The 14,201-nt window shown below is 42.1% G+C and overlaps 1 protein-coding gene across 2 annotated transcripts; it reads left to right on the forward strand.

Moving 5' to 3' along the window:
- Nucleotides 1-1,807: 1,807 nt before the first annotated feature.
- On the forward strand, nt 1,808-13,872 carry LOC137295425 (protein-glucosylgalactosylhydroxylysine glucosidase-like). 2 transcript variants are annotated; one of them, XM_067826789.1, is made up of 12 exons: nt 1,808-1,910; nt 2,890-3,209; nt 3,846-4,054; nt 4,842-5,055; nt 6,185-6,369; nt 7,084-7,307; nt 8,734-8,917; nt 9,696-9,905; nt 10,412-10,621; nt 11,488-11,588; nt 12,471-12,596; nt 13,450-13,872. In XM_067826789.1, the coding sequence occupies exons 1-12, from the start codon at nt 1,908-1,910 to the stop codon at nt 13,801-13,803; spliced, it is 2,340 nt and encodes a 779-aa protein (XP_067682890.1). In that variant the 5' UTR covers nt 1,808-1,907; the 3' UTR covers nt 13,804-13,872. The 2 variants fall into 2 exon arrangements, with proteins under 2 accessions (XP_067682890.1, XP_067682891.1); XM_067826790.1 differs by lacking the exon at nt 1,808-1,910 and adding an exon at nt 1,927-2,044.
- Nucleotides 13,873-14,201: the final 329 nt, after the last annotated feature.

Genomic DNA, 14,201 nt, shown 5'->3' on the forward strand with positions numbered 1-14,201 from the left:
TCCAGGGTATGTTCCAATGAATCTCCACTATGCATGTACCTTGAATGCATCTTCGGCTCGGCCCGATAACTTGTTTACCCCCTTTTGCTGGTCTCGCATTCTGAGAGTATCAGCTAAGCCGCCTTTACAACCAAGCTTGCCAGTGTCAACAAAGATAGCGGTTTACTCATCTTTTTTAAATCATACAAATTGATAGGTCCTAAACTTTGAAAATAATGTATGCAAGAAATCCTTCTACCTCTTTCAGAGAACCTCCTCATTATTTGTGTTGCCAAGCTTAATTGGTTAGATAATTTAAAAAGCAAAAGTGAGGTGTGATTGGTTCGCTCAACTTCTCAGCGTAGACACCTGATTGGATAAAACCCAGCCAAGGGAGGTAATAAATGTATTCCTCCAGGGATCTGGTGGAGACTTATCGGAACTATACCCTGGATATATAGAGGATGAGCCCTTATCTAGAACGTGTGGCGTTTGTTTCCAAATGATACTGAGGGGTTGGTGTAACCTGGTTATGGTTACGCTGAAGATCGATTCTCAATTAGGGAAACGTGTGATGCCCATTCCTGGTCTTTGACGTGGTAGTGCGGCACAAAACTCACTCACGAACCATGAGACTAACAACTAGTCTCTGAAAAGAACATATTTTACAAAGTTCAGAGTAAAATGAATAAAATGTACTGAAAAGGAACCCTGAGACTTAATTTCTTCATTTTCAGAAGCTGCCGAAATCAAGAATTGCCACATTTTCTAGACTTGCGTGGGCTTTCTTGGATATATTTGCTTCAGGGTCTGTATGAAACGTACCCATCTGATAGTTTAGGACTGGCTGAGTTTGGTTTTAGATCTCTTTTAGTACTATTCCAGCAACTCCACGGCGGGGACAGCAGAAATGGGCTTCACACATTGTACCCATGTGGGGATTCGAACCCTGGTCTTGGGCGTGAGGAGCCAACATTTTAACCACTAGGCTACCCCACCGCGCCCGATAGTTTAGGAGAAGCTGAAAACACCGAAGACCAATGTCCGGTTAACAATTTTCCGATTAAGGTGGAAGCTACCCAACACTGACATTTGGGTTATGCTGTTCTAAACAACGCGTTACCTTGGACCGTTAATGGAGTCCATCTGGGATTCGAACCTGAGTGAAGCTGATACTGGCAAGGCTCGTTGATGAAATCCTGCACAGGGAGTACTGCAACACTGTGAAGTGTAATAGGATCTCTGTAAATACATTTCCATGTTTGAAACGTTGCCGGGTTGTTTTGCAGCGTGAATATCGGTCAGACGCTGGCACAGATAGATAACTATGCTTGCAGTAAACAGATCTATGCTTGCCTGCAGTCAGTTTTCTGAACAGGCTTGTTCCAGACAGTCTGCCATTTTATGTTTGTTTACAAACTCGTTTCTGTTAAATGTAGATGGAGACAACAATTCTATAATTGCAATTTTCCTTTTTCATCTATATCATTTTTGGTGAAAACGCAATCAAATATTTAAAATATCTGAATCGCTAAAAGCAATTAAAATTGAACCACATTTTAAAACGTGTTTAACATGTTTTGGTCTGTAAAACAAATATATACACACAGACGGATATAGTTATTTGGACATTGGCGGTAAGTCAGTTAAGGTCATATTTGAGTAATAAATGTTTACATGCTTGTGAAATGAACAAGGGAGGTACGGTCTTCAATTCGTTATACCACAATCTTTTCCTTTTTATTAACCACAGATCCGACCAGTGCTCGACGAACTATAGCATGTATATACAAGTGCATTGTACTCTGCCATTTTGTTTGATAACCAGTGGCGGCATCGTGTTCCAACAGCGGAACCAAATTAGCGTTATAACGGGGACGGAAGGGGGCGTGACTACTGATGCTGAGAGATGCTGATACGGAGTCCATATGGTACGTATCTTAGATTAACCTTCGGACAATAGCAATTAAAGGTCACGGCCATCTTCGTTGTAGGTAGGACAGTTGGGATGTGACTGTAACCAATTACTGACAACCATTAGTCAAACAGCTGAGTGTGCTCCAAGGTGCGTATGACGAGGCTGTATTGGCACTCAGTAACGAGCGCATAACTGTTCGTGTAATTCGCTACGTTTATTATGATATGGTTCAATGGTGTAATATTTCAGATATTCAACATTGTTTGGCAGCCAGGACCTGCACGGCTGGTCTTGTGTGTCATCGTACTCAAATGTCTGAGACTCACATGAACCAGTTTCAGATCGTCCTTGTTGTCAGAGGCTTGTTATAAGATTCGGCGGTTATTAAGGTTGATGCATGTTATTGAATCCCAATTACGATTACGAAGACCAACGCTCTTACATTCCTTCCCCTAGAGGAGTTAACATCAAGAAAATCACACTCCCCTTCCGCCCCGCCAACCCCTCGCCCCCTCCCCCACACCTTCACATGTATAACTTATAAACACCATGGTCCCCGTTGTTATTGCTCGATAAAACCCTACACTCTCTGTCTGTCTCTCTCTCACGAAAGCATATGCATGCAAACAACACAATTGAAAGACAGCATTTTCATTTTCTGCTGAACTAAAAAAAACCCAAACACACAATTTATCAAGATTATGGAGGCGGTGGGGTAGCCTAGTGGTTAAAGCGTTCGCTCGTCACGCCGAAGACATGAGTACAATGTGTGAAGCCCATCTTCTGGTGTCCCCCGCCGTGATATTGCTGGAATATTGGTAAAAGCGGCGTAAAACTAAACTCACTCACTCACGATTATGAGCGGCTTTACAGATACCTACTGGATTGTATGGAGGAATGTAGCTTACGCATGTGGCAAGAGAAACACAATAAGCAGTCCCATCTACCCATGATCAGTGATGAATGGTACAAATATGCACCTATCAATCCAGGTTTCCATCCAGAGCGTCCTGATGGTGGGCTTCCTGACGTTCATCACCACCACGACACTGTTGCTGCTTCACACCCATGGTCACCGGGACACTGGCAACGTTGTGTCGTGGGTGGAGTCGCAGGATGGACAAACCCCGCATCTCCATACCATATCGTCGCCGGATCAGTCCGACTCAGACAAGATGACTCGTGGACATGCATCCTCAGACCGGATATGTACGATTCGTCATGGTGACACGCGGTACAGAGTGTCATGTGACGCCGACAAGGTGCCCCCTTCCTCTCTGCCCCAAGACGCTACAGTGTTTGAGTTAGATGAGTAAGTTAGACCCGCAGATTTTTATTGACTGAAAACTTGATATATCATGAGATGTTAGAGTGTATCAACAGAACGTAGAACAAAATGATGAAACTTAAGATGACAGACTTCGCCGGTCCCGTGAAAGTGGAGGTCAGAATAATCCGACTGACGGGATAGGGTGGCCAAGTTCGCTGAAATGGTTGGTGCTTGTCATCGTATCCCAACTGCGTAAGGCAACGTTCATAATGTAAATCACTGGATTGTATTGTCCCCTCGTATATAGGAAACGTTCTTGTGTGTGGCGGTTAGCAACAAAGACACCTCTTCGTGATATTTCCTGACTTCTCGTGACGTCAAAATTGTAAACGGGTGACGTTTTGAAATTTATATACATGTCTGCAAAGGTGAGCTGCAGAACCATTGGTCCTGTCTCCTTGTCAAAACTTACCCTGTGGTTAGTTTTGCCCTTTCATGGTAACTCGATATATTTCTGTCTGAAGTTGATTTACATGACACTGATATTTATACATCAGTATATATTATATTTGTCAAGTTTTAAATAGAAGATATAAACATGAACACTTACTTTTATCAGGTTTCATTTTTTCGAAACTTACGTTTCTTTCGCTGTTCAGTATATGTTCTGAAAAATAGGTACCCTACGGATGAACGTCTATGGCCTGAGATTGGCAACGGTCACGTGGCAACGGTCGTCAAGGGCGATTCCATGTTCATGAACGGCCTTTATAACGGTAAAGCGCGGGACAGTCACCGAGCCCGACTTCCATCGACTGTGGCCGTGTCTATCACATCCATCATCCCTAGCAACGTCACTAAGAAATTCGTCCTTGACATTGGCAGAGGTGAGATTCTAAAGAATGTCAATATGACTGAAAAGACGTTGGATTTGAGGGTTAAAATGCGTCTTTAAGAGATTAATGCCTTACCCAGTAGTGAGTAAGTATGTTTAGGTTCACCCTCCTTTTCCCATTATCATGGCGATATATCCCTTATGTGGAATCGAAGTCGAACGCTCGCCGTCACGAGCTAACGCTTAAACACAAGGCTACCTTGCCGTCTCTTAAACTTTCAACATACAACTATTACCAGTATGGCCCGAGAGGCGAATGAAATAGACTCCCTGAATTGGGAGTTCCATGGAAATCAAAGCCTTATTCATTGCCGGGCCCTTTAGCGCCGATGAGTTTATGGGATGATTTTGTAACCCAAGTGGTCAAGCGTTCGCTCATTCCGCCAAAGGCCAGGTTCGATTCACACATAAATACAATGTGTGAAGCCCATTTCTGGGGTCCCCTCCCACTGTGCCATTGCCGAAAAAGTGCTGAAAGCGAAGTAGACCTACACTAAGTTTCTCGATTTATACAATTCTATACACGTCTTTATGCATACATGTGTATACACATGACATGGTGACTTTCCAAGATTTTGAAGAAATATCTACTGTCGGTATAGATAAAATAATGATTCCTTCGCGAGAACCAGCTGTAGCATGATTTTCATCTGATCAGGAAATTAGAACTAGCATGATTGATATCAGTTATCAAAGAGTGGTTACAGCTTGGATGAAAATTCAGGTACAGACAGTTTTCTGAGCCAAGTCCCCCTTTAAATATCTTGTGTATGTCATAGGCGTTTACTACGAGCGCTATAACGGGGACGGCTTCTATGTGGAACTACGGATATATGCACACAGAGTAGCGACGAGCGTCCTCGCTATAGAGCTGATCATAGCTGACACGTCCGGCAACCATAACGGCAACATCACGGTGAACTTGAACGTCAACAACGGCACAGCCACCGAGGACGTCACGTGGACAAATGTTGACGACAGCGGGCAGATCACGTGAGTTTGAATTTTGAATTGTTAATTTCTACAACTAAATACATGTACAGACATATTTAAATCGATGAGGAGGGTAAGTGCAAATGCAACATAAGTGAAGCAGCTTGTGGGCAGTAATGGTATAATATTCGTGTTGGATGAAGATCAGCATTAACACGTGTCTGTTTCTATGCCGACGTGAATGAGTGAGTGAGTGAGGTTTAGCACCGCTTTCATCAGTATTTCAGCTACATGACGGAGGGAAATCACAATGCGATAAGGAATGTATATAGAAGGAATGAAGCCCCGAGGCTGAAAAACGAATGGGTGAACTTTGCCAAAGGCCGTATTTTACAATATTCCACATATTTCACGTCGGTTCGTACATCGACCTGTACGAGACTGAACCAGGCAAATCTGTGTGTAAACAGTGAGTTTAGTTTTACGCCGCTTTTAGTTATATTCCAGCAATATCACGGCGGGGACACCCGAATGGGCTTCACACGTTGTACCCATGTGGGCAATTGAACCCGTGTCTTCGGCGTAAACCGCTAGGCCACCCAATCGCCCCGTGTTTGGAAACAAGGAGCAAATGACGCCATCGGGTTAGGCACGCATTTAGCCAATCGCCTGATCCGATCCAAATTATTCCCCAAACCCGAAATGTCTAACTAATGTTAATAATAATAATAATAAAGTAAATTTATAATGCGCAGAATCTCCAGGCACTAAGTGCCTGCTCTATGCGCTACAGAATATGTACAAATGCATTGTCATTGGATGTATTATATATTGTAGAGTCTTTTGAAGAGATATGTCTTCAAGCTGGTTTTGAAGATAGTCAATGATGTAGACGCCCTCAGTTGAAAAGGTAGATCATTCCAGAGTGATGGGGCGAGAAATGAAAATGACCTATGTCCAAACTTTTTTAGGTTTACTTTGGGCACTTTAAGAAGGAGCTGATCCGCTGATCTCAATGCACGAGATGGGACATACTGCTCAACTAACTCTGTTAGCCTATTATAACCTAAAAGCCTATAAGTGTCAAGAATCCGGGCACAAATAAAAACCCTTCGCGTTCGGGGTAGCTATGCTATTAAAGACAGGGTAGTATACACGGTGTATTATTGGTTATGTTGCTTTTCACTAGTATGAAGAGTGGACACACTAAAGAAGCGGAGTACGATGCGATGGCGCCGGTGACGCCGGTGACGGTGTTTTCCAGCAACATCCCCCAAACCCTGTCACTTCCGGCAGGCATCTCCAGGGAAGACCTCGTGTTCTTCACGTGTATCAACGTAGACAAAAGCAAGGCCATCGACGGCTTCAACCAAGGTGAGAGACAAAGTCACGTCCCAATATCAATATGGCGTCTGATGCGGTAATACTTATCGTTCCATTAGAACCGAGAGTCTTTTTTTAACGTTCCAGTTCATTCTGTATTAATGTTCATCCGTTGCATTCAAGTTAAGACAGTTACCCGTCTGTAGAACTGATTTCAATTTCAAACAGTTTTTTTTCGCAAATGGCATACATTATAATTATGTACTTCCAGACAGTCTTCTGGCTTTCCGGCATACATTATAAAGGTTTAGACAACAACTGCCTGTCTGTAAGGCAATCTTCACGTGAAAACAATATGGTTTCTGTAATTGTACACAGTTTCAGACAGCATTTAACTTTCTTTGACAAGTTCACACATATACTTGCATGCGTGACATGTTAAATATGAGCTCGGATCTTATCAAACGTATTCTGATGATAATTATAATATACACTCTCATGTGAATGCGTAGCTGCCAACACGGCTTAAGACTTAAATTACTCATGTTACGCTCCCACCACAAAATTGATGAGTCTCGCGCCGAACTATGTTCATATGAAATCGCACATATCTGGTGGCATAGTATTTAGTATTTTTTCAGAGATTGGAACATTCATTACGCTTTGGCTTCATAGGACAATCGCCCAACAAGGTTACACTCTGGGCCCAGGCATCTCACGTCTATGATTTGGAAGCTCTTGTAAATGTACCTCATTGTTTCTTAGCTATGAATTTAATGGCGAATGGTACTCTGTACTCCTCCCACGTGGCTGTTTGGAATGATCTTTGGGAGAAGGGACGTGTGGATGTGGAAGGGAACCTCAAGCTGGCCAGGATCAACTATGCCAGCCTCTACTACCTCACCAGTTCTCTCCCTTTGAAAGAGGATCCCACCTGGTCTTTTGTTGGACTGTCACCAGGAGGATTGGCCCATGGCTCTAGGGGGAAGGTAATGGGTCTTTCGTAATAAAGACAGCTTGTTACTGATCGAATGTTGTTTTACACATCAGTAACAGTCATTCAATTTCACTCTCTTTTTATACTGATTTTGATGTGGAATGTCACAAAAACATTTGGATGTTAAATCAGTCTCAGTTTATGACGTGGGCATTAAGCAATGATTATGGTGCTGAAAAAAAGTTGGATATCAGCAAATGCGAAATAAGATCAAACAAGGTCACCAATTTCAACATTGTCAGTATCTTGTGTATTCTCCACTTGCCCTGACGGAGGCATTGATACGATGATCACAAAGGCGCGCAATACAGGTCATGCGAATGTTCCTCCACTCTTGCTGCAAGGTCAGTGCGAGATCTACGACGGTGACTGGCGGCGCTCGATAAGCTTGAGATCTGCTGTGGCCAGTCCATCACATTAATTTCAGCTTGCTGTTTCCGGAAGCATGAAGTGGATTTGAACTCGAACACCTGTTCCTAATCAAGCTTTGAACAATCACTTGAAGTATTCAGTGTACCACTAGTACTTCTCACTTATGTCTCAAACAATGATCTGAAAAATAAAATCTTATGCGTTTTCATTGTTGGTCCGTATGTAATTCATATTCGAAGAGCTTGTACCAGAGAAATCAAGCGTTGGTATAATGAAACTTTGTCTCTGAATCTATATAGTGTTGGCAGAAGAACCGAAAGGGTGCCTCAGTGAAATGGGAGATTCAGAAGTACGGGAAATCCAGATTTGCTTCATTTAGTGCTTAGCACTGAAGGAAGGGGTGGCCCCAGGGAATAATGCGATGGGGGATTTGATGCACTCGTTTGTTGTGTGTGAACTGCGACTGGAGTTTGTAACCTCACGTGAGGTTGTGTAGTCTTTACTGTTCATCATCCTGGACATGAGATTCCCGGATCCACTGATGGTTTCAACTTGTCTGAACGTAGAAATAGCGAGTGGTTAATTTGGGAAGTGTTCATACCACGTTTATCAATCCTACAGAGTCAGCAGAGAACAAAGCATCACATGACACAATTATACAGCGTGTACTGTGATCTATAAGGGGCATGACTCTGTAATATCATGTCTAAAACTTTCAGGATTAACACAAGAGAACAAAGCATCATATGACACAAATATACAGCGTGTACTGTGATCTGTAAGGGACATAACTCTGTAATATCATGTCTAAAACTTTCAGGATTAACACAAGAGAACAAAGCATCACATGACACAAATATACAGCGTGTACTGTGATCTGTAAGGGGCATAACTCTGTAATATGTATAAAACTTTCAGGATTAACACAAGGTCATGCGCTGGTGTATCTCAAGCAGGTTCCTCCTATCCACCAATCATGATTTCTGGGTGACCAATGTCAGTGTTCAACGTCTTTTGAGTAGTATAGATTGGTTTCTCGTCCTTAGGATTATAATGGTCATGTGTTCTGGGACCAGTCCACGTGGATGTTCCCACCAATCATGATGCTCCATGCTGATCTTGGCCGCACACTGGTTGGAACCCGCACACGGACTTTGAAAGCAGCCCAGCTACTAGCCAACTCGACCGGCTACCGCGGGGCCAGGTACCCATGGGAATCAGGATTTACAGGTGACAAACGTTACCATGGTAGTCAAAAATACAAAACACAAAGAATAGATTAATTTGAATTAACTTAAAGTCTCATCATAAATTCCCTTTTCGTTTAATTATGAAAGTTTTCTGAGGAACAGATTAAGAAGTGATCATGCTTTCATGTCCGTCCAATTCTGTAAATGACTGATCAACAATTAGAGGAATGTCCCAAATACAAACCTAACTTTATTTTTCGTTTAATCTTTGATTTTAGGAGAAATACTGTCGCAGGTTAAGTTTTCAGAAGCTACGAATTTCATTCTCTAACAAGTTGATGATTTTCAGCACACTGGAATTAAAGTCCCCAACCTAGTCTGTCGTACAGACCCTGAAGTATAAATACATGTGTATCCAAGAAAGCCCACGCAAGTCTAGAAAATGTGGCAAGTCTAGATTTCCATAGCTTCAAGAAAATTCTGATTATATGTCGTATTCATCAGATATATATTATTGCTATAGCTATTATATATCTTTGTGTCTACAAGGCTGCATAGCATATGCTTCACGGACACATTTTAGTTGATATTCGAGTGATTAAGAAAGGTTTCATGAAATTATGCTTACAACAGGAACGTTTTGATTTTTTTCACAAAGAATACAAGCAAATACAATTGGAAACAGGTTGATGTCAGTTCATCAATACAATTTTCATTATCAAGCATTGTTTTAAGGATAATAGAGCATCATCTCGTGAAGAGGAAAAATGTCAGTTTGGAAGGCAGGTACCATCATGTATAAAATAAATGTATTTCAGGATTGGAGACCAGTCCTTCTGTGGCCTGTGGTGATCTGGAACAGCACATCACCGGCGACGTGTCTCTGGCGTTCCGACAGTATCTTCAGCTCACAAACGACACAGACTTCCTCATCCAAGGACGGGGTCTTGACGCCATCACCAACATGGCCGAATTCTGGGCGTCGAGGGTTGTCATGAACGCTTCTACAAAACTGTGGGAAATAAGGGGTACGTGTGCCTGACTCTAACACAAAACTTTTCCGAAACGCAATATTCGTGTACGACACGTTTCAACACAAAAGGCAATTATGTTTGGAAACGCAAGAGCTATACCATAGAAAGTGTATTTCAAAAACAAAGAACATTTTTGGGCACAATGGGCTTCTGAATCTAGAAACGCATGACGTAGTCCCAAAAGTTTCCTTACAAAACGAAGACCAAGGGCCAAGTTAGTTAAGAAACACACTACACAAGAAGTTTCTTTGAAAAACAAAGAACATGGCTTTCCTTAAAGTGTTGTGTTCCATTTTACGTTACTGGCTTAACAGACGCACCATTCAGCTCATGGGGCGGCGGGGTAGCCGCTTTATTGGTTAAAGCGTTAATTCGTCTCGCCAAAGACCCGAGTTCTATTCCCCACATTGGCACAATGTGTGAAGTCCATTTCTGGTGTCCCCTGCCGTGATATTACTGACAGTTTGCTAGAAGCGAAACCATACTCATTCACTCCACAGGTGTAATGCCGCCGGACGAGTACCACTACAACGTCAGTAACTCTGTCTACACCAACACCGTCGCCAAACTGAGTCTGCTGACGGGGGTGTACGCCACCAAGATGGCAGGACAGAGTCCCCCCGGCTATTGGCAGGACATCGCCGACAACATGTACGTCCCCTTCGATGACAAGCTACAGTATCACCCAGAGTTTGACACCTACAAGATAGGTACGGCCTGTGCATTTAAACAATCTGTGTGCACATTTTAAATTAATGTCCATTTTATAAGAAGGTCCGTATTTTTCTGCGTGTTGAATTTTCTGTCCGACGTCAAATGAAAACGTTATCTTCTCTGAATTATCCTCGCCGCTGTGGACATTTTACTCCGTATATGGACCTCTTGTCCTTTCACGCTCATAAACATGCCCCAGGTTAGCTTCATTATTCTTCATCTACAGATTACAAAATTTTGTTTCCAAAGCAACGCGACTCGTTCTACCTTCATGAAATAATGTGAAAATTTAAAAGTGATCTGGATGTTTTATAAGCAAAGTTACACAATGACTGAAAAACAGTTTTAAAAGAAATTAGTAAACTGTCTTGCAGTTGGAGGTTGAGATTATTAACGTAAGAAAATAAGGATAACCTTACAATCATATTCTTATAAGCAACACCTTTGAGTTGAACGGCCATGTGTGTGTGTGTGTGTGTGTGTGTTACAATTTAAGGACAGTTACGTTTGTGGACTTTAATTTCTTAAGAATCGCAACAAAATATTTTGGCGAGTCAGGGATTGGAGTGGAGGTCTCGAAGAATGGCAAACACTTTTGAAGGATCGTCCTTTTCCACAAAATGGAATTTCAACGGACAGACAACTATGGTCAAGACTGCACACAGTCTTACCTTTCTGTGTGCCGCTGTCGACTACTTGTTTAAAAATGTGGATATTCAGACTGCCGGGACAGCTAAAGTAAATCTCTAAACGACGTTCACTCGTTTTTGAGTTACTCGGGGTTTACTGAAGCAGAGATTGGTTATACATCTACCGGTGGTCTGTTTCTGATGCCAGATAGGTGTATTGTCTTTGTCTGCAGGCACCGTTGTGAAGCAAGCGGATGTGGTGATGCTGGGGTTCCCACTCATGGCGAAGCTACCGCAGCAGGTGCTCAAGAATGACCTCACGATCTACGAGAAGGTAACCACACTAACCTTTATTGACTCAGTGGGATTTAAGCCTTTGAACTGTGTTCCAGTTAAATCAAGGCGTATTAGTTTACAGATGGAAGAAAGTATGAAGTTTGTAAGTCTGACACGCTTACCATGTAGTGACACCCTAAGCAGGTCACACAGAACATGGGGCACTAGAAATAATGCACAGAAATATCATTGTGAATGCAAGGAAACCCCAAAACAAACAGGGGGCACTAGAAATAATGCACAGAAATATCATTGTGAATGCAAGGAAACCCCAAAACAAACACGGGGCACTAGAAATAATGCACAGAAATATCATTGTGAATGCAAGGAAACCCCAAAACAAACAGGGGGCACTAGAAATAATGCACAGAAATATCATTGTGAATGCAAGGAAACCCCAAAACAACCAACATCAGCAATCCATGAGAATTTGCTGAAACTATACCCCCCCTCCCCCCCCATCAAAACTTTAGACTCACTTAAAGCACCCACTACATGTTGTGTATATGTGTGTGGTTACAGGTGAACTACACGATGCTGAAAAGCATGTGCAGATCTGGTTCATGTTGACAAGTTATTGAACTCGTGACCACAATCTTTTCAATGTTATGAATTTCTTTTATAATGTACTAGTGTATCTTAATAAAGGTCCTTAGACAGTATGAAATATGTTGCAAAAATTAGTCTAGAACAGCTGATTGAAACTAGGGCTATAATTTACACTAGTGAGTCTAAACTTTTCATGGGCAGTATACAATGTCCTTGTTTATGTCATTCAATGAATATAAAAATCATTTATTCAAACCCGACCTTTGCTTATTAATGTAAAGCTACTTCGATATTTGGATGTAACATCCCGTGTCTGTTCGTCCTTTACTAGGCGACCCCTGGCGGCCCGGCAATGACGTGGGGCATCTTCACCATTAACTGGTTGCAGTTGGGTGACAAGGTCAAGGCCGATTCACTTTTTCAGCGCACCATCCAAAATGTCCAACAACCTTTTTATGTAAGTAGGCAACAAAAATGAGGCAATCTAGACTTGCCCAGTCACTGACTAAACCTATTTGTACATACTAGTATTTTGATTGTCAGGAATCGTCTGTCTCACATTCATTAACCCGCATTATTTTCCCTACTGTCGAGATTTCCTTTTAATTTAAAATGATGTTTGATATATGTTTCCATCAGACTTGAAAAACTTATTTGAGGGCAATGAAAAAGACTAAGGGTGTTGTCTGCAACAGCAATCTTAACGCTATTTGCGGCTTGAGAGATTGTAACGTATTGAGGGGATATTAAAATGGACTCTGTTCAACATTCGGGTCCTGAGTAGAACATAAAAACCGTTAAATATTTCTTCGCCGAACTTAGCACATAGACAGATCTGGAGGTGTACCCGTTTGTACTTCTGAATAAAATATTGTTTTGCATTTCCATGGCAACGAGGTTGACTTCGACTGAAATTGCTGGTTCCGCTCTTACCAGAGCAGAAATCCAAAACCGGTCACTATTTCCTCACCAAACGTAGCACATAGATATGGCCGGTGGTGAACTAGTGCCTTTTGCTAGTTTTGTAATTCTGAAACATTTAGAACTGCGTTTCCAAAGCAACAATTTTGGCTTCAATTGAATTTGGTGATAGCGCTTTTTTTCTGGAGAAGCACTTGAAAACCTTTCAATACTCTCCTTCCACTTTGCTATATATACGCCAAAACAATTGCCATAAACATAACTAGCAGACATATTAATGAAGAATATTTGGCCATTGCGAGGATACTAAGGACTTTCTTCATGTTTTCCACAAGAAAGAATAACTCCATGGATACAACAGTTCCGGTTTTTTGCCTAATTTCCCACAGATTTGGACGGAGAACGCCGATGGCAGCGGCGCCGTCAACTTCCACACTGGTATGGGGGGATATCTCCAGGCGATGATGTTTGGTTATGGAGGATTCCGGATCGAGGATACACAACTAGTGTTTAACCCAAACCTTCCGCCGTCAACCACACGCTTCTCCATCACCGGCATCGACTACGGCGGCAACTCAGTGGATCTGACGGTTGACGCAGCCAATATGACAATCACAGCAACATCACTCGCCAAATCCATGACCGTCACCGTGTTTGGTGTCGGCGTTACTGATCCTCTACTTCTTCACCAACCCCGGACATATACCAGACAAAGGGCTGCTTTACGCCTAGCATCAAAATAGACCGAGTGAAATGAATGTTAATGATTTCAATAAATTTTACATTTTGTAATAAACTGTTAAGAAAATGAACATTTTTTATGTTTCACTTCTTTTATAATTTAACAACCATATCATCCGTAGTAAATGAATTGTGTTTACTTTAACGGTATATAGGCAGCGCAATGTGTACAATGAATAACGCACACGCACACGCACACCTACCTACCTCTCTCTCTCTGCGACTGAAAACTGATAACTTGCCTACCACCCGATGCCGTTTGTCGCCTCTTATGACAGGCATGGGTTAATGGAGATACATTCTAACTTCACGAGTTGTACTTCTAAGCAAGTCTCATTCTAGATGATACATGTAATAGGTTACCGGTAGCAACCACCAAATACCGATTTAGCAATTATTA

The sequence above is a fragment of the Haliotis asinina genome, chromosome 8 (assembly GCF_037392515.1).
Source record: "Haliotis asinina isolate JCU_RB_2024 chromosome 8, JCU_Hal_asi_v2, whole genome shotgun sequence".
NCBI lineage: Eukaryota > Metazoa > Mollusca > Gastropoda > Lepetellida > Haliotidae > Haliotis > Haliotis asinina.

Excerpts from the sequence above, each read along its gene's own strand:
- LOC137295425 (XM_067826789.1), top strand. Across the intron at positions 8,918-9,695 it reads ATGGGAATCAGGATTTACAG|GATTGGAGACCAGTCCTTCT; the intron begins GTGACAAACGTT and ends AATGTATTTCAG. Across the intron at positions 9,906-10,411 it reads AAAACTGTGGGAAATAAGGG|GTGTAATGCCGCCGGACGAG; the intron begins GTACGTGTGCCT and ends TTCACTCCACAG.